The 22326-nt window shown below is 34.6% G+C and overlaps 1 protein-coding gene across 1 annotated transcript in view; it reads right to left on the bottom strand.

The window, feature by feature from the left end:
• Positions 1-22106, bottom strand: part of LOC125233865 (odorant receptor 46a-like) — a 38276-nt gene extending 16170 nt beyond the window's left edge. Inside the window, exons 1-4 of the mRNA XM_048140008.1 lie at positions 21814-22106; positions 20474-20685; positions 18139-18251; positions 614-689 (exon numbers count right to left, since the gene is read on the bottom strand). Coding sequence (XP_047995965.1) covers positions 614-689; positions 18139-18251; positions 20474-20685; positions 21814-22106 — 694 coding nt within the window. The remainder of the gene's footprint in view (positions 1-613; positions 690-18138; positions 18252-20473; positions 20686-21813) is intronic.
• Between the last annotated feature and the right edge of the window lie 220 nt (positions 22107-22326).

Genomic DNA, 22326 nt, shown 5'->3' with positions numbered 1-22326 from the left:
ACGCATATTTAGATTAAAAAAAAAAAGAATAAAACAGAACCATAATAATATCACTTCGTTAGCCGTCCGCCCGTGTCTGTCAAATCCCTGTTTCTCAGAAACGCGTGGAGGTATCAAGCTGGAATTTATATCAAAGTTACCAAACACTCAGGTCTACTGTCCCTTGGAGATATGAAAAAATTCAACTGCTAAGCCAACACTACCAAAAGATATAAGACATGTGTACTGTAACGGTATAGGCTTTCCGGTTGTATAGGCTTTCCGGTTTCTAACCCCCGACACAAAAACGACGACGGGTTCTAAGTTTGATGTGTATGTCTGTCTGTCTGTCTGTGTGTGTCTGGGGCATCCATAGCACCCGAACGTATGAACCGATTTAGATTTAGTTTTTTGTTTGAAAGCTGACTTAGTCGGGAGTGTTCTTAGCCATGTTTCATGAAAATCGGTCCACTATAGTCGCGGACGGTGTTTTTTTTTTTTCAAAATTTTAATTTGGTGGTTAGGTTATTCTTAGATGTACTCATATCGTATGTAGGTGGTATTTCAGTTTATAGTTTATCTGACGTATTTAATATTATATTCTATTTGAATCGCGTCAAAAGTTTTATCTTACTAGCTGAAGCGATGAAAGCCGCCAATATGGTATCCATTACGCCGTCAATAATGCACGTAGCTGGCTTGTAATATATCTGCAAAAGATTTGGATGAAACTGTTAAGAAATTACATACTTAAATAAGGTACAGCGTGGCAAATCTCGACTGGGGGGCAATTGTAACTAATCCATTTTTTCCTATTACACTATGATGTTGAGTTCTACATGTATCCACTGGACACGCCTACCATATATAACCGATGGACACTCTATTTAATAATGCAAACATTGTAAAACGGAAAAAATGGATCAGTTAAATTTTTTTATTCTTTTTATCTGTGTCGTTTTGATTTTTTGATACTTATTCTTATTTTTAAAGACGCTAAAGCCCATCAAAAATTTCCAAAAACTTCCTTATTGCTTATGGCGCAAAAAAGGTGTGGTACTTATTCATAATATGTAACAATTAGAAAAAAAAATTAAACGGTCAGTAGTATATATTTGGGAAGTTTAAACCACTTTCATTTCGTTCGAGCGATTCTCGCTCAAACTCATTCCAGTGGTCTAAACTCCCAAATACATCCTAACCCTCAAATATCTGGGCAAGAATTGTATCATCATCGTTGAGAAGTTTAAACCACATCGATATCCTTTTGCGATAATAGTTGTGTTTAAAATCACTTCATACCGTTCGAGCGTTTCGCGGTCAAAGCAGGCATATTAATCGAGTTGACAATGTAAGTCATCATTATGGATTAACATTTCATTATAACAAGACGTTGCTAACTAACGAGTATTTACTATGAAGTTTGTTAAGCAACCTCAAACCCTTCGGTTTGACATACTAGCTTCAAACTGTTCAAAACAGAATTCTTATCATGGAAAACTTTTACCGAATTCAATCCGTTGCGTCATTTGTGGACCATCTAATTGTGGAAAGACCAATCTAATGATAGGTCTTCTTTTACATGAACAAGGAATTCGTTTTCAAAATGTGTATGTGTATTCAAAAACTCTTTATCAACCTTTATACAACTATCTAGAAAAAGTGTTGTCATTGGTTCCCTCAGTAAATTATTTCAAATATCGCGAAAATGATGAAGTCGTGAGTCCTCAGGATGCAGCTAATGACTCTGTATTCATATTTGATGACGTTGCATGTGAAAATCAAAATAATATAAGGGATTACTTTGCGATGGGACGACACAAAAACATTAATAGTTTTTACTTGAATCAAACCTACAGCAAAATACCTAAACAGTTAATAAGAGATAATGCAAATCTGATTATTTTGTTTAAACAAGACGAAATTAATTTACGACATATTTATGATGAACACGTTGGAACTGATATGCGATGGAACCAGTTTAGAGATATGTGTGCCACTGTATGGAACCAACCGCACAACTACTTAGTAATAAATAAGGATTGTGCGAAGAATTCAGGATGCTATAGATCGGGTTTTGATACATTTATTATTTTAGATGAATGTATTTAGAATGCCGCAATTACATTACACCGCCATTTCTTCATATAATTCCAACGAGGTTGCATCGTAATGAACGAAGAGAAGAATTTAAAAGAGAAGCTGCTTCAGTCAGCTGAGGCTGTAAAGAGAAAAGTTAAGTTAATTCGTAACATCAAAACGGCCAATGAAATGACATTAGAGTCAGTTTTAAAACCAATAACAGAACCTCTCAATGAGATGGTTAAAAGTAATAAAAAAGTAACTTTAATAATGAAAATAATTACCTTAGCGACGAATTTAAGACTGATGATACAGACTGGAAAAACTCAATTAAGCGATTGAAATTCAGCCCTGAGGCCAGTGATAAGGAAAGTACTACTCACACCGTTGGTGTGAATTCTACGATCTCTAAAAGTAGAGACGTTTATGATGGAAGCAACGCCTCTTTAGATGACAGTATTAATAGCGAGGAATCAGCTGATGAGTTCTCTTTTAAGACTTCTGATTCGATAGATTCTCCCGGAGATGATAATAGTGATGGTAACATTTCGTATAATTTGGAGAATATCCCTTTTGGCGTACACAAAGAACGTGGTAAAATTATGCTCGGATCGCATGTGGTAGCGCTTGATAATAACAGTATAGTAATTAGCGGAAAAACTTACAATTTAACCCCGGGTTTGAAGGAATTATTATTTACAAAAGTGCCTGAACTTGAAGTTATAACTGAAGAAGATAAACTTAATTATAAGTTACTGCTATTAGAAACGAATGCACACAGGCGTGACTTTAATCCAAATAAACCTATAAAAAGCAACAAAGGTAGAAAATATTTACAAATCATAAGGCCTATGTTTAAATATACTAAAGAACGTTTAAAAAGTAATGGGAGTAATGTCCAGGGACAAGGGCTCCCAACTATGAAAAAGGTAACCAATAATATTTCATACGTTTATTGGGATGATCCAAATGAGTTAGTTGAAAGATTAAAGCTACTTATTGCATCCCGGGATGCTGGTAATACAGGGTTAGATAACGAAATAATATCTATAATTGAAGAATTGAAAGAATCAGATATATTGAAAGATATATAATGACCTAACGATACTTTAGATCCGCAGTCAATCTTAATCTTTTAATAAAGCATGATACATAGCAAAATGAACATTGATAAATTTGGACACCATGTACATAAACGCTTACGAGTATTCGAATTTTCGGAATTTGGCGAAAGGGCACTAATTCGCGCTGATAATGGCGATTTTGATTTACAATCGTCTCGACTGAAAGGTGTTAATACACCTGTGCTGTCTACTGATGGTGTAAACAAACAATATGTTGATCAACTCTTTAGTGGCACTTACAAAAAAAGTGAATTGGATTCTTTGCTTGAAACTATAAATTCACAAATTCATAGCTTGCAGCGCCAGTTGAACTTGAACTTTTATACAAAAAAGGAAACTGAGGGTATTTTGAGCAGACTCAGTAATGGAAAAGAACCAAATAGTAAATGAAATTCATAGGTCTGCTCGCAAAAATTTTGCGCGGCGTTCAGTTGTACTAAAAGGCATAGATGATTTGTGGCAAGCAGATTTACTGGATTTACAAAAATTTCATAATATTAATAAGGGTTATAAGTACGTTTTGGTTGTCATTGATACATTTTCAAAATACATATGGGGAATTCCGATGAAATCTAAGACCAAATTTGAGACCAAAGACGCTTTTAGGCAACTAATTGACACTGCAAAACGCAAACCTAAACATCTACAGACAGATTTGGGGAAAGAATTTTACAATACTGAATTTAAAAATTATTTGGAATCCTTGCAGATAAACCATTATTCAACCTATTCAGTTAAAAAAGCATCAATTGTAGAAAGGGTTATAAAAACTTTAAAAGGCAAACTGTATAAATATTTTAGTTTTGTTGGCAATTACAAATGGTTTGGAAAACCTTTACATGATATTGTGAATTCATATAATCATACATTTCATCGCACAATAAGGTGTAGACCGATAGATGTTGATTTCCATAAAGAGTCTGAAATAAAATCTATACTAAACAAACCTCGCTCATACCTACAAACAAGGGCCAACAAATTCAGTGTAGGGGATTGCGTACGTATAAGCAAGTACAAAGGCGCTTTTCATAAAGGTTATACGCCTAATTGGTCTACAGAATTATTTACAATAAAACAAGTTAAGAATACTATACCCGTTACATATTACTTAGAGGATCAACGAAAAATTCAATATTAGGCACCTTTTATGAACAAGAGCTGCAAAAAACAAAGTATCCTAATGTTTATCTTATAGAGAAAATAATGAAAAGAAAAGGCAACAAGCTATACGTTAAGTGGTTGGGTCTTAGTACAAGCGAAAATAGTTGGATTGAGCGCAGTGCTGTTGTATAGAGGTAAATCTATTTATAATACTGATGCGAATGTTACTTTATCACTAGTTAACTGACTATGAAAGGAAGAGGACTTTTAAATAGTGCCATTAATAATCTTCCATTTGAACTACACATACCTGGGTACAATTATTGCGGCCCTGGAACTAAATTACAAGAACGCTTAAGACGGGGTGATAAAGGTATCAACGGGTTAGATTCAGCTTGTATGCAGCACGATATTGCTTACGACAAATATTCACGTATAGAGGATCGACATAAGGCTGATTTAGAACTTTATAAAATGGCTAAGCGACGTATGAATGCAAAAAACGCTGGGAAAGGAGAAAAACTGGCGTCATGGCTGGTTAGTAAAGTTATGAAATCAAAAATTAAGACAGGGGCAGGTGTTAAGTCATTTAAGCACTTAGTTACAAAAATACGTAGCGAATTAAAGAAAAAAGAATGGAAATATCATAAGCAGTGCTTATACAGCTGCGAAGAAAATATTTCCTAACACAAGTCGTATGCGGATACCTCGTATAATACCTATTCCAAAAACTGGAGGCATATTACCGTTGATTCCTATATTCGCGGGATTATCGGCTCTGGGTTCTCTGGCAGGCGGCGCGGCAGGAATAGCTAAAGCTGTAGGAGACTATAAAGCGGCAAGAAATAAACTAGCGGAATCTGAACGTCACAACAAAATGATGGAATCCATAGCGTTGGGCAAAGGATTACATATAAAACCGTACAGAAATGGCAAAGGACTATGCTTAAAAACCTCAAAAAACTAAATGGTAGGTTACCCAGTCGAGCTCTCACAAATGTCGATATTATCAACAATTCAACGGGTATACCTTATTTTAGAGGAGTATTTATGAGAGACCGCTTACCCAAACTTCCTAAGCGTAGAGAATGCGCGATAATTAACTTAGACGAATCAAAAAACCAAGGAACTCACTGGGTAGCCTATGCAAAGGATAAAAAATATTGTGAATATTATAATAGCTTCGGCGATATTAAACCGCCATTAGAGTTGATAATATATTTGAAAAGATTTGATATTTCATATAATTATAGGCAGTTCCAACAATTTAATACTGTAAATTGTGGTCATTTATGCTTAAAATATTTAAAACAATTTTGGCAGAGGCGTTTAAATTGTTAACACTAATAAAAAAAATGTCATTTACACGATGTCTTTCACTTTATCCATAACGGGAACCTCCTCTAGTCTTACAACAAATTATTCGCCTGAACTTCAATTGGACGGTGAATACGAATGTGGTCTACTGTATTTATCTACGTTTAATTCAATACCTAACATAGATAGTCGAAATTGCAAATTTTACTACGGTGAGGGTGAAGTATTGGAGATACCAGAAGGCTCTTATGAACTCCAGGATTTAAACGATTATTTAAAAACACATGTTCAAGGCTGTTCTTTTAAACTTTTGTGTAATAATAATACTCTAAAAACATCTATTTTTTGCTCTAAGAGCATACATTTTGGTGGCGATAACTCCATAGGTAAACTACTAGGTTTCGGTAATGAAACTGTTCCTGCGAATATATTAATGGAATCTCCATTTCCAGTGTCCATTCTATCGACGACTATAGTTCGAATCGAATGTGATATCATTAGTGGATCATTTATCAACGGAAAACCGAGCCATATAGTTCATGAATTTGTACCTAATGTGCCTCCAGGGTATAGAATAATAGAGACGCCTAAAAACGTTATTTATTTTCCCGTCACTCAAAATACTTTAAGTTCTCTTAAAATAAGACTACTAGATACCAACAACCAATTGATAAATTTACGCGGAGAAGAGATTCAAATATATTTACACCTGAGAAAAAATGATTGATTTCAATAAAACAGCAGTGAACCGTGATAAATCAGGCAGTACCCTTGGTGCTATCAAGAAAAGAAGACCGAAAAGCAGGCTCACTAGTGAAAATATTTTGTTTCTCAGATCAATCGGTTTACTAAAATGAGCATTCTGGACTTAGCAAACTCCTTTAGCTATGATAACTCAATCGAAAGTTATGAATACCACTCGTACAAACCTTACGTTACAAGTTTTAATTTGAACGATGAAATTCGCATACCCATCAATCAGCAAGATATGTACGTGTTGCCTTCAGCTAGCACATTATACATAGAAGGTACTATTACAGTGATGAACAGAGAAACAAAACAACCCGTGTCGAGCGTCCTGTTTACCAATAACCCTGTCCTCCATTTCTTTCAAGACATTCGATACGAACTGAATGGAATTGAAATAGACAAAATAAAAAATGCAGGAATCACAACAACAATGAAATCTCTTTTATCCATGAGTGAACATGAAGCGAGAATGGCAAAGTCGTGGGGGTGGGACATAAAAGGTACTAAAGTTACCCGAGGTTTATTTTCTGCTTCTATACCATTAAACAAAATTTTGGGCTTTGCTGAAGACTACAACAAAATTATTATTAATTGCAAACATGAACTTATACTTTTACGCTCTAACACTAACTTGAATAGCGTTAAATTGAACCCAAATGAATATATAGACAATGTTACTTTATCAAAAGTGGTATGGCGTATGCCTCATATTAAGGTTTCCGATCGGGAAAGACTGAATCTTCTTAAATATGTGGAAAAAGATCGTGCAATACAAATTGCGTTCAGAAACTGGGACCTCTTCGAATATCCACTGCTGCCAAAAACTTCCAAGCACTCTTGGGCTATTAAAACTTCATCTCAAATCGAAAAACCTCGGTATGTTATAGTTGGTTTGAAAACTGGTAGGAAAAATGCGTCCGACAAAGATATAACACATTTCGATCATTGTAACTTGAGAGAGGTTAAAGTTTTCTTGAATTCTATATATTATCCTTATGAAAATTTGAATGTTAGTTTTTCCGATGAGAAGTATGCTATATTATACGAGCAATATTCTAAATTCCAACAGTCCTACTATAATCGTAGTCAGGCACCCTTGTTAAATCCTTACGATTTCAAAGAAATAGCACCATTGTTTTTCGTGGATTGTTCAAGACAAAGTGACACTTTAAAATCGGGTGTTGTTGACATCAGAGTTGAAATAGAGTGCAGTGAGGATATACCCGATCAAACATCTGCGTATTGTCTTATTTTGAATGATAGCATTATAGAGTATAGACCTCTTAGCAATATAACAAGGAAAATATCATGAGCACTAAAAGCTTATTCGTGGATGTTCAAGGATTTAAATCATTAAATAACGATTTTATAATAAAGGAATTCGCACTTAGTACTAAAGAATACACGCAAGTCTTTTTAATAAAACCACCCTACACGTTTTCTCATTTATCTCAGCAAGAAAGAAAAAGAGTAATATGGTTAGAAAAAAACCACGGGATTTTATGGAGGGAAGGATTTGTCGATCACAGAGAATTTAAAAGAATGATTGTGAACCATTTAAATAACAAGAACATTTATGTAAAAGGAGCGGAAAAAATTAAGTGGGTTAAAGATTTGTGTGCTAATTGTGCTGTAATAGATTTAGGTGAACAAGATTGTCCTAATTTTCTACATTTGCATGAAAAATATTGTAATAAGTCTAGTGCATATAACTGCGTGCATCATGAAAAAAAATGTGCTTTAAAAAATGTTATATGTATTAAAAAGTGGTATTTTGATACTATTGTGTCTGCACAAGATTTATAACGATGTTTACTATTTTAGAAATAAGCACTGTATTATGTTTTAATGATAATAAATAAAAGTCTGTAATGAAAGACCCATTTTTTATTTTTTTATTTTACGCACACATACATTTTTAACCTTAACAATAAACTCAGAAATTTTCTTGTAACATTGATTTAGAGATTTGATTTATTAAACTGTATGCCGAATCCACAACATTGTCCACTGGTTCGCTGGCTATATATTGAGCACTAAAGATCATATTTTCTTCATCATCACTCTCTGCCTGGCTTTCCTGCCCGTTACGTAAGCCGATGATTTTTATTTGTATCAGACGGGGTCCCTCAGCAACGGATTTTCTACATTTCACAAAAGTAGTGGATGATTTTAATTTACGTTTTGGAGCACGCTGTTTAGTTTTTATTTTCTTTTTGTTGGGTGTTTCTATTGATGGTGCTGTAATGGTCACGTCATGCTTGTTGGCAAGTTCTGGATATGCGTCTTCAAATGTCTGGGTGTTCCACTCTTGAGCATGGGTAAAAGGATCCTCGGGGTCACAATGTTCGCACATGTTGAAACTGTAACACAATAAGTATTACCTTTAATAAAGCCTTACTATTAAGCATTAAATCTACCTCTTGTAATTTTAAGTTTTTCTTTTGTAAAATAAAGTTTAAATAAATAAATAATAATAATGTATTTAAATTATCACATAATATTTACTAAAAGTATATAATAAAAATAAAATAATTACTTACTTGAACTTATTACTTGAACGACCACTTCTTATTGTATCAAATTCATAAATGCGAACATGCGAACATTATAACAATATAGAGAATGTCAGTATTGCAGTTTTCCAATAATGTTGTTGACCTGCTTTTGCCAGCGCAGGCATGCACGCGCCAAGAAATTAGACTCTATTCAGCTATGCAATATATACAGGTTAGGTAGATAAGCTTCTTGTTACTTGTCGGCGTTAATTGATTTATCAAACAGCTCAAAAGAAGAGAGTCACATGTGATGAGCAAAATTAACACCTTTGTATACTTACTCATTATCATTAGTAAGAAATTGATGTATTTAATTATAATTTATAACACTGAGTGAAAGTTACTCACAGAGCGCACTTGCAACTATTATTTACTATAAGATAGGTATAGCTCTGTACTTCCTTAAAGAAAAATGAATCTACAGCACTCAGGCTTTTGAGTAGGAAACTTATAACAAAAATAATTGTCATCCTTTTAAGAATGTATTCATCTTTTTACATTATTTTCATTGGGAAACATTGTTAAAGCTACTTAAAAATAATATAATTATTTGTACAATAGGTACTAAATATATTGAATACATTCTTAAACGGTTGATCAGTATTTTGGTTACACCCTGTAAAAATGGAAAGTATGGGAGTGTATAAGAAGAAATAAACTGAACACATATTTTTTATACGTTTATTAGATAAGTATACAAAATAAAAGCATAAAATACAGACGTGCGTTATTATATATATATATTTATTTTCCAATGCAGTGAGTTAGCAGAGTATAAGTGGATATCCCTCATCCTGCTAAAATAAAGTGTAATTTTTTCATGATTAACTGTGTTAACTAAGTTTAATAACAGTTTGAAACACTTTCACGGTAAATACAATTGAAATAGTGCATTGAAATTCGCTACAACATATAATATTCAGCACTTACTTTTAGTTACAACTTTTCCATTATTTGTTTCGGATCTACAAAAAAGAACTATTACCCCATGCCATAGTTGAAACTTTGTCTGATAAAATAATTCGTTTATCATCTTTATTACATAAAGCAACTTTGTTGACCGTTTGAGTGAAGATGTCATGTTTGATAGTTTTAAACAAAATATTCTTTTTTCGAATGATTTTATCGTTTAAAAGTACGTCTTTGTAATTTTCCAGTGTCAAATCTTTGATGGCACCAGCCTTAGTACCTTTTGCTTTTTTTACAAAGCCCTTTTTCGGGTGTGTACTAGTTATACAATACAGCTTAGACCGCAATCCTACAAACTCTGTTATAAGTGATCCTTCTAGCTCATCTTTGAATAGTCCCGGAATCTTTTTATTACGCAAAGGAATCTGGAATTCATTTAAAGGACTGTAATTACTCGTATCAAAGAAATCTAAGAAATGTGTCCTTAAGTCTTGGTAAAAGTCTCTAGTTTTAATTTCATAAATGAAACTGTCAGTATCAGAATAACAGAGGCGAACGCGATCACTATAGTGGGGTTTTATTACCGAGTAGTGAAATTTGTACATATGGTTTTTGGATAGTTCTAATACCGAGAATCCTATGTAAATGGGTTTATCCAATACAACTCTTTCTGGCTTCATTTGAATGGCTACCAAGTTGTCAGTGAGCACTGTGGCGCTATGAAAATTGGGTCTTGCTATTAAAGTACCGCCACAAGTAACCTTTTTAGTGCTGTTTCGTTCGTCATACCACTGGTTGACCAGTTTTACGTCAACGCGTCGTTCACAATCCTCAAGAGTTTTTCCGAATATCGAATTGTTCATTAGTTTAAATAGGTCCTGTTGAAATTGGGTTTTCGCATTTTTCCGCAACTCTGTATTTAAGTCTATGTATTTCTTTAAAAAAGAATTTTGTTTAAAAGTGAGTACACGATGTATTTTCTTAATAACCAAACCGTTTTTGAGGCATGTTTTTAGATGCTCGTAATGAATTACGTACTCATATTTATCGAACAAATTTGGAATTAATTTTGTATTTTTCCTCCCGGAGGAACAAACTTTTCTGCGCAAAAAGGATAGTCGTTGTGATCATGATGTAAATATTGCGGATATAGCAAGTCAACCTCAAGTATATACCCAAATTCCGCGTCGTCTGAAACCGATGTAATATCTAGGTGTGAAATTTCAAAGTCATCCAAAAAACGAAAATCTGACACAGGCAGCGGTTGTGACATTGCATACCCGTACAAATTATTACAATCTATGTATATGAGAAACGAATCAGGTGATTTGTTATCGTAGGTTTTCATATACTGATTATTTGCAATGGAATGTCTAGTTGAACACATACAAATCCCTCCTCGAATCCCTTTTTGAATAAAGCGAATGATTTCTAGGTTTGATATTAGCTCTAATTTAATACCAGTCATTAGTAACATTGCATCGAATGAAAGACTAGGGGAGGTTAAATAGAACGCAGGATCTAGTCGATAACTAACCATACAATTTCGCCGAAAATTTTCAAAGATGTCTGATAAAAGTAAAACGTCGGTCTGAAGGTAAAGATCCGTATATTGACCAAGATTTTTTATATTAAATGTATTCCATACAGTTTGCGCATGCACATAATCCTCATCACTTATGTTCTCCGAAGTTAACGAGTTATAAAATAAATCCTGCGAAGGTAATTCAGTCTCGGCAAACGTGTCCCAACATGTTATATAGTCATAAGGATAAACACCTTTTCTAGTCAATAGGTCAAATTTGATTTCATCAGGAAAAACAATCGTAAGTGAGAAAAGTCTGCCTTAGCAAGTCCCTTCGCTAATTTTTCTAAACTTGTATCTAGGAATTTAAACGAATCTACAAATCGTATCCGCACATACTGATCGTCAGGCATCTTTAAAAACTTACTGAAGGATATATAGTTTTCCTTGTTCTTCGCAATTATTTGCACCTTTGAACCTACATCCTCGCATAACTCCTTTATAAACAAGTGCGCATCATATCCTGCTAAGTTATGAAAGAAAACAGGAATAAATTTGGGAACACTATAACGTAAGTTACAGTATTGATGAGCGGCCCCACGATAAACACCAGTTAAGTGGCAGTGATCTCTTACTTTGTCGCCAAATAAAGCAGTCAGGCAAATGTGGCATGTCTGAGCATTTTTGTGGGCTAAAGCATTTGTTTCTGTGAAAATCATAGGCACTTCTTCACGCAATATTTTATAAATATCTTCAACATGTCTGTATAAATATTTTAAAAATTTAGAAACACAGTCGGGTCCTCTGTATTGAATAAATCTATTTAAGCGTTGATCATAAGAGCAGACTATGTTATAGGCAAAAGCTGCGGGTATATGCATTTGTTTATTTACAGTGAAACTTCCCTGAGGTTCCTTTTCAGGCTCACATGATTGAAATGGCCTAAGAATTGTTTCAAAGTCACAATAAACTACAAAAGGAACATTATAGTGACGTTCATAATGTTTAAATTGTAGATATGTACCTCTTTCCGGGAGTACAGTGGCGATTCCACTACAGGAGTGACTTTCAAACTTGTCTAGGGAAGGAAAAATAAGAGGCAATCTTCACAAAAGTAAAGTTTACCATGATGTTTAGTTATTTGGGAACGAACCAATCGAGACAAATTATTTATTAAAACGTAGTGCGATTTATTTCCTTTCTCTATTAAAAGTAAATTAATTTTCTTACTCCTTTTATATTGAGATCTATAAATAGGTCCTGCCACTGTACGATTATCCATTAAAGAATACACATTAATACTTAAACCCACATTTTTATGCTCAAACATAGCAATATCAGAGAAAGTTATGGGAAAACTGAGACCATCAATATTCAACACGTCTTTAAAGTAGGGGTATGAGGCCGTACGCTCTTTGTGATTTTTTGAGGGATAAAGCGCAGCAACAATACTCCACAGAAAACAATATTCATCTTTATTCTGTATGTTAATACAAGCTTTCTTGTTTTTAATAGACTTAGGTAAATCTATGTAAGAAGATCCTTTCAGAGGCTGGTATTTGTTAACATTAACCTCTAAATATAAATTAGATAAGAAAGTCCATCCACTATCGCGCTGCTCAAAATTTTCAATGTTATTTTTTATGTCGTTTATAACTTTTTGGTATAACTCAGAAAATGTATAGTTTTGATGTACTGTGAAGTTTTTTGTCGTAAACGACTTTGTTTCCTGCCGGTTGTTCTTAAATAAAAGAAAGTTTCCAAAATACTCGAAATTGATTTTTAAACACACGTGCTTTATCAAACACTGTTTTATAATATTTTCTAGTTTCGACGTTAAATTATCTAAAAACTGTTCAGGTATAGCAAATTCTAGCTCTTCAGATCCGAAAACTCTATAAGATGATATACGACCCTGAAAGGCAGACGAAATCTCAATTACGCCATCAGTTACTGCCACTAAAGAATTATTTTTGTGTTTAGTACTTCTCAAATGACCAACCCATTTATTTTTCAGAACTTGGATTGAACAGGCAGAGCAAAAAGGCATTTTAGTTCCACCTAACTAAATTCGCGTATAAAACAGTAAAATAAGTATTTATCTAACTAAAGTAAGTACCTATATGTATATGTGTGGTATCCGAATACAGTTCAAAATATACACTTAAAAATTATTTTTGACAATGCTGAATTTTTAACCTTTTTTGTTGTGAAAAAATGTAACTTCAGCATCGTCAAAAAGAGTTCTTAAATGCTTTGTGAGTTTTTGTAGATATTCCCACTGAGGAGTATCGTTATTTATTTGCGCTTTAACTGCCAGAAGGGCCTTTTTCCACTTATGCTCCGCTAACTCACTGCGTATATCGGCGGTGTTGTATACTCGCAGCTCCAAGAAAAACTCCCCTCAAGATCAGCAGCACGCCGAGTCAATCCATCAGCCACGCGTTGAGTTATAGACGAGCGTAGCTGGTCTGGTGTAGGGCAATTTTTCGCAAATGCCTCGTCATCAGGAAATAGCTCGAAGACGTCGAAGGGGTTGCTGGCAGTCTTTTTCTTAGACGCTCCACTAGTAGTCCTGTAAATAATACAATAAAATATAAGTAATGCAAAACAAGGCAACAAAAAATATTTTTCAGATTACAACATAGGTGGGTGTCACAATTATAATAATCGAATAGATGCATATTTTAAATGTGTAACATACCTAGGAGATTTCGCCTGGCGAGGCTTCTTCACCTTCTTGGTCCCCGCGTCAATTTCTTCCCACTCTCGTTCTGAATCGGACCTGAAAATATTTTAACAATTTGTAAATTTAAATTCATAATGTAAGTAGGTAAAATAAAACGTAATAATCAAAAACAATTTACGTATGCAACGCATACAATATGTAAGTAGGTACGTGCAGGTGTCATATCTTTTTACCTATTAGCAGCATCGGACTTTCTTTTCTGCACCGGTTTTTTCGCTTTCGCACCTCCAGTCTTGTTATTTAGGGGTACAATAGTTTCAAACTCGGAGTCCGACCTAAAAGTAAATTAAAAAAATCATTTTAAACCTTGCACATGAGCAACTAGTATTATAATTTATAAAAAGACAAAATACAACACTTACTTACATGTTATATGTAGAAATGACGGTGGTTCGAACTTATTATTTATAAGACGTATGAGTACGTAATGTGCACTGTAAAGAGCAAAGTAGCAAAGGAATAAACAATTAGAATGATGGTTTATTAATAGCAATTTATTGATGATTTTACTAAACGAATCAGGGGTGTCACAGTCCTCATTTTACTAGTACTCGTAATAAATGCATGTAAGCCATTTGTATGACTAACTTACTAACTACGGTGTTTAAAATGCAAAATCGAGGCAAACTTATTAAGTGATTAAGTGATAGTGGTATCTTAGGTGTAGGTAATCTTATTCAAGAAATCACTCCATAGCGGCAAGATAACATGTTGCTAAAGTAATTTATACTACTAAATTATTTTTGTAATTATTCTCAATTTGGTTTAAAAGCCAATATTCAAACATATTATTTTAGTGTACTTAGAATAAGTTAAACACCTAACAAGAAAACATTGGTTTTAAAACGTATGTTTTGCGCTGATGAAACATCCAAAACAGTGAATAAAGAGATTAAGGTGTTTATCCCGGTTATGATAATGTTACTTTATCATATCACCAATAATCATAAATCACCAAATACGTGCCGGCGGCAACCCTATATTTATGCCAATACTATGCTAACGCAAGTATCCTATAACAATTTACATCCGTTTCGAAATTACGAAATGTTAGATGTTGTTTTTAACAATTAGTGTAATCAATGCAGAATACCTAATTAGAATAACATATGGATATGACGTTGCATTTTCGCAACACGAACCTTGATGATCGGCTAAGTAGCAGTACTTAACAGTACCTATAAAATGGATGGTCCTGGGTTCGAATCTCAAAAATGGCCAACATTTCTGTGAAGTGCTTATTTTTTTTTTTTCTCTTCGTCTTTAAATGAATGAATGAAAATGTTTATATCAGATAAAAATATCCATATTTTTTAAATAAGACTTTAGACTATTGCTATTAAAAGTAATAATTGAGCAAATATATAATGACGTTACAATATATTTATGTGCATCTATTAAGTATTTATCCTCCTAATACAAACAGTCTAAAACTCTTGTTCCAATAAACATACATAGTTCGAAGTCATTATGAAATAATTGTTTTGCTCAAATAGGCTCCTTTTGTTGAGTGCTTAACTAAATGAACCCATGAGATTTTTTTAGTTGGAACCATTGAAGGGAAGCTCCTTACTATGGAAACGATAGTGAACGACATCTATGGAAATGAGCGCAACCTAGCATAATAATATATTGGATAACACGATGCATTAGAAGCATCTAATTAACGAAGTAGCTAGTTAGTACCATCCCTCACTAATAGAGGCCGCACTTGCAGTAAAACATCAATGATAATAAATATGATCTGATTACATTCCCCCTTGACATAGCAAAATAAGACTATAGTGTATTTTCTGCCGTTTCAGACTTTTACTGTTTAATTACAAAGTCCACAATTGTTAATCAAAAGGTGGTATTTACTTCGTTTATTATAAACGATAGGTCTACATCGCACTATCAAAGTTTTTGATGTTACTTCGTATAAATAAACGCCTTATAGACGACGTTGATGAGTCTCGACGACCGGGGACTCCAACGTTCACACTTTTCGGAATTGGCCAACCGACTTGTGTGCAATGTTGAATCAGATACTTAGGGAAACTCTGTATATACGCGGTCGATATATATGGATTTCCATGCCTGAAGAGGATTGTACTTAAATGATGCACGTAAAATGCGGCCTTACGCCGGGGTTGAGCACCTTGGAGGTCCATTCATGTTCTGTGACGCTGACGAGTTGATCAGACATGTTGTGTGAAAACGCCATAGTCAACCGAGCATTCGCTTGGAAGAGACTCGCACTCTGGGACTGGCCACCTCAGAGAGTGAGTTGCGTTAAGCTTTTGCATCTTTTTTCAAGAAACATACATTTTATAACGTGTTCTTATAACTGATATTCACTGAAGATTCAAATAAAGTGCTCTCAAAACACCTTTGTTTCAAGAGACGACAAGTAATTTGAATAGTATGTAAGATAGAAAAAATCTTAGCCCGATGTTTGAGAGCCCGGATATATGAGTTTGTAAGCACTGAACGATTTCGATCGCGAAACGCTCGAACGGTATGAAGTGATTTTAAACTTCCCAACGGTATGGCTAACATGATCATGCAAACGCGATTATTATAGCAAAACGATATCGATGTGGTTTAAACTTCCTAACGATGATGATACAATTCTTGCCCAGATATTTGAGGGTTAGGATGTATTTGGGAGTTTAGACCACTGGAATGAGTTTGAGCGAGAATCGCTCGAACGAAATGAAAGTGGTTTAAACTTCCCAAATATATACTACTACGGTCCGACACAGATTATTTCATTGTTATTCAGATTCTCAAATTTCGTTACGATTGACTAAGTTTTGAAGGAGGAAGCAGTCGTGAGCGGAACCACGATTGGACATTTTTTCCATAAATCTAGTTAATAACACTAGTATATTTAACTAAAATTCCCAAATTGAAAGGGGGGCTCCTTTCCATTTTAGCATTTTCGCTTCCGCGGGCCGATTTTTGAGTCTCACGCGTTCTAATTCAGAAAATTGTCACTGAAAATAATAAGCAAGTCACCGTTTTCAACCGGTATTTTAGTGACAAAGTCCCGTATGCGAGATTCAAAAATCGCCATCCTGTAGCGTCTTAAAATCATTCGAGTTCCTTCCTTCCATCCTTGTATACTAATTTCAAAAGTAACACATTAATTCAAAGGCTTGTTCTTGCGTGGAAGCCTTCACGAATCAATCAGAAATATAAACGTACACAAACAGGATAACGCTAAGATCCTACAGATCTCATTATTCCGTTCCGCGAAAAGTTCCCCGCATGAAAAATAAGACACGCCAATCTTTATCAGGCCCAAATGGATTTCGCTTTATATCGCATTGTTTTCTAAAAGGTACAAGCCCGTTTCTAGCCGCACGACTGCTTTTGAACGACTGCTTAGACTTTTTATGTACTAGTTATGTGTAGTTTTTAAACCTAATTTGATAATCAGAGACCTTATACATCTTTGATGAATTCTACTAGTTTTAAAAACTTTAGTTAGAATTAATATTATTAATTGCAAATTTCGATTGAATTAATAATTCAAATATGACGTGTAAAAGTGCCCCTGTGGTATATTTGATCAATCAATTGTTTTGTATTGGCTACATTATGATAATATCTATTGATTCTGACATTTACAAGCCACTGACGAGCCGTAAAGTATATGTCGAGGAAGGTAAGGAGAAAATTCTTGTGGTAAAGCAATTGTAAAAGTAGGTATTAGTTTTAAATAATAGTTCCATATATTTCTGGTGGTGTTAGGGAGAACATAAGGACATTACGTGAAATTTAGACCCATGCTTGCGGCGACTACTAGGTACGGAGAGAGGCTATAAATGGACGGGTGTTACCTTAACAATTGGTATACATTTTCTAGTCGTGCAATCGTGTAGCTGTGTATGTAAATGATTCCGTAGGCCGGTGATTTGTACACGTCGAATTACAGGAAATGGACAGACCTTTAAACCATTGCTATATATTTTATACTATGTAACAGTCGCGCAGTCGCGCGGCTGCAGTCGCGCAGTCGTGCAGCCAGAAATAGACGAGCACCTTAACACTTACGTGGTGTATGTAAATGATTCCGTAAGCCGGTGATTTATACACGTCGAAGTACGGGTACTCGACGTTCGTGGGCAGCACCTCGAAATGCTCCGCGAGCGGCATCAGTATTCCCACTACGGAAGGGTTCGTTTATTTTCGTTTGTTGTTGGGTTTTAGTCGGGATTGATATGTTCCAATGGAAATTTTGTTAAGATCATACCTATACCTGACTACAAAATAAGTACTTACCAGTGGCGGCTGGTGAAAATTTCTATCTTACCCATTAGGTACTTTACTAGTAATCAATTTTAGGCAAGCCGTTGGGAATCGGCTTGTATAGACCAGCCGCTACTGTTACTGTTAAGATCATACCTATACCTAAGCCTACAAAATAATTACTTACTGTTAATTGGGGTTACTTAAAATAGCGGACAAGAGAACTTTTCTTTGAGGATAAAATAGTTGATTTTTAAAGAGATAAGTATTTAATAAATCTACCCATGAAGCTAGTTTTAGCCAGTTATTAGTAATACCTATGACCTATGAGGCATTTGCATATTTTTTTCACTTAAAGGTTTTTTTTTACTATAAATGGGCCTACTTTTGGTCACAGACAAGCCAAAGGCAAAGACGTAGCCTACGATGGAGTGAGCTCGCCCAGAAGATGCCTGTTCACCCTTGGTTTGAAGGTTGCCGGGTTATATGAGCTCGAAAATATAGCCTCCGGCAAGGAATTCCTCTCCTTGGCAGTGCTTGGTAGTTTATTTATTATCTATAGCCTCTTGCCGCCCAATGTAAAATCAGATGTACATTTTGGTTGCAATGGAATTTCTACTTTCATATAAACAAATAAAGTAGAATTTCTTTTGTTTCTACAATTTGTAGAACAAATGAAACTCAATTTAAAGTACACCTATAATCAAAATCCCTTAGCAAAATTTCGTATGGTGGGCGTTACGAGGATAGACATTTTATATTCTTAGACATATTTTAGAAACAAAACTTTGGAAACCTGTAAATCACGGTTGTTTTATTGCACAATATGTATAAAACTATCTGCTTACAACAAAGTAAGTAGGTAACTGAGTGAATGCAAGTACAGGTTGTATTGTAAACAATTTCAATACAAACTACACCGTTTCTGTGTGTATTGTAATATTTGCTCCAGTTTCGCGGGTTAGTAACAAAGTATTTTGCACCACACCAACTTAAAAGCTCTCTTGATACTTCAAAAACGCATAGCAAAATTGTATTTTATCCACAAGAGCGCAATGGCGTAAATAAAATTTCATACTTTTAACTTGTGGGCTGCAAGATACAGGCCTAGCCTAGTTTGCAGTCCACCGGACAATGCCTATGTTCATGCATAACTTTGTGTTTTTTAAATTAATAAATTTACTTTACTTTACTTTACTTTACTTTACTTTACTTTACTTTACTTTACTTTACTTTACTTTACTTTACTTTACTTTACTTTACTTTACTTTACTTTACTTTACTTTACTTTACTTTACTTTACTTTACTTTACTTTACTTTACTTTACTTTACTTTACTTTACTTTACTTTACTTTACTTTACTTTACTTTACTTTACTTTACTTTACTTTACTTTACTTTACTTTTTACTTTACTTTACTTTACTTTACTTTACTTTTTACTTTACTTTACTTTACTTTACTTTACTTTACTTTACTTTACTTTACTTTACTTTACTTTACTTTACTTTACTTTACTTTACTTTACTTTACTTTTTACTTTACTTTACTTTACTTTACTTTACTTTACTTTACTTTACTTTACTTTACTTTACTTTACTTTACTTTACTTTACTTTACTTTACTTTTTACTTTACTTTACTTTACTTTACTTTACTTAATGCCTTAAGCTGGCTGGTAGAATTGACATATAAGGTACAGCGGGCGGGAAATCTCGACTACGGGACAAATGTAAATGGTCCATTTTTTCCATGTTTTACAATATTTGCATTACTAAATAGAGTGTCCACCGGTTATATAATGGTAGGCGTGTTCAGTGGATACATGTAGAACTCAACATTACTGTGTAATAACGGAAAAAATGGATCAGTTACAATTGCTCCCCAGTCGAGAGTTGCCCCGCTGTACCTACCTTAAAGGACAATATTGAATTAAGCTCAAGGATTTGATTTAGGTTGTTCTGTAGTTAGTAATGTTAGTTAAGTATTTTGTTCGTATTGGTGTGGTGAAAAATGTTGTTTCACTCAGTGGCAAAATTTGTTCAACCTTTGTGCCTTGAAACCCTCGCAACGCTCAAGATTACACTTCTCAGATTCGGATTAAACAACAACTTAGCTCTCTTGTAAACAAATAACTATTACCGCTCACTGCGCCCACACACATGCTCGAATAATAAGTCATCACGAAACGGGCCCTCTCAATACTCCTCCGCAGAATCTCTCTGTGCTCAGGCTCCTTCACTTTGAACTCATCCCGATGGAGATACTCGAGCAACGCCATTATTTCTTTCCTCTTCAACCAAAATGCTGACAGTTTTATGTAAGTATACATCTCACTTAGAAACAAATACAATCTGCAATAGAATATCCATAGATTTAGAATTATTAAACTAGATTGTTTAGTTAGGTCAAAAAGTGTGTCCACATGAGAGGTAATTGTTTGGGCTGGTGTCCCTCTCGCACTTGCTGACAATGTCAACATTATTCAGTGACGTCATCACACGACATCTTTGATTTACTGGCATCAAAATAATTACATTATAATTATTTTCAAATTTTTTGAAATATATCGAAACCCTAGTTTGAATATAACATTAAAATAAAATAAGAAGTTATAAAGTCGGGTAATATACAGATAAAAATACTACTAATACGGGAACCTCATTAACACTGGCAACACGTGTGAGAGGGACACCAGCCCAAATAATGCCCTCTCATGTGGACCGTTTTCGCTAGTCTGATACGATCGACTTTCTGTTTCAGTAATAAGGTTTAATTTCGTATGGCAAAAAATGTGATTGAGCTGTCCCCTGTAAAGGTCTTTGAGAATATCAATTTATAAGCAAGTAACTAGATTTTACCTGCGGCTTAGCTCGTGTTAAATTCTAAAATTGCAGAAAACTCCATAGAAACTATCACTTCCTATTTTAGGGCAGTGGGGGGGGGGGTAGAAACAGACAAAAAGTAGCCTTTATCACTTTCCATCCCTTCAACTATATCCACTTTTTTTTGTAACAAAAGAATACTTTTTTTACATTAACATATTTACATAATTATATAAGAAACTAAGACTAAACTTAATAGCTATCTGATGCCTAAATAGGCCCTTGCGGCATTGTGCCAAGGATACTGGCGAGATTTCCTCGCTGTATCGCAATGCAGATACGTTGTATGAGGAAGTCACCAGTTCTTCGGTCACCAGTTAACTCAACCAGATGCTTCGCGATTTATCCACTTTAAAAACGTCACGTCAATTCATCGCTGTTTTGACGTCAAAGACTAACTAACAAACAGACAAACACACTTTCCCATTTACAATTATTATTATGGATAATATTCAGATGTATCTTCAAAGTAAATATATCGCCAATTTTTTTCAATCAATATGCAAACATTTTGTTGAAGGACGGTAAGATAGGTGCACGAGTATAGATATTTCGTGTAAGGAAGTCTTTGTACGACACAAATGAGGAAAAAGTTACCCCTCAGCGATATCTCCGATGTTATCCCGCCGTTTGTGTAAATAGAAGAGCTCGCCGATGCCTGGCAGAAAACACACAAGCCAGAGCACCACTGTCGCGTAAACTACGTGCAGCCAGAAGTAAAAACTTGTTGGCCGATGCGTATTGTACCATAACCCGTAGAATTTCAGCCAGTATATATGCACTGCATGGTAAAGGCGTGGATTAAGATCCTCCCAAGACTCTAATACGCCATACGGCAGAAAAGGAGTAAGGAAAGACAATGTCTCCCTCATATCCCTCGGAAATTTCATTATTTAAAAACAAGCGGAGTACGCGGGTAATTTGAGAATGTCTGATATGCTTCAAAATGCTTTCTTAAAGCTGAGAGGGAGCGACATTAAGTGGGTATTTATACATTATTTTGTAAGCAGAAAGACGTTTTTAAGGGGAAGCTTGTTGAAACGAGTTTGAAAGTGGATTTTTGAGAAGGAAAACACGTATCATATTCCAAGGACGTATTAAATATTTTCA

The sequence above is a fragment of the Leguminivora glycinivorella genome, chromosome 15 (genome assembly GCF_023078275.1).
Source record: "Leguminivora glycinivorella isolate SPB_JAAS2020 chromosome 15, LegGlyc_1.1, whole genome shotgun sequence".
Classification (NCBI taxonomy): Eukaryota; Metazoa; Arthropoda; class Insecta; order Lepidoptera; family Tortricidae; genus Leguminivora; species Leguminivora glycinivorella.
Note: the sequence above shows the minus strand (reverse complement) of the source record. Positions and strands in the feature narration are given on the sequence as shown.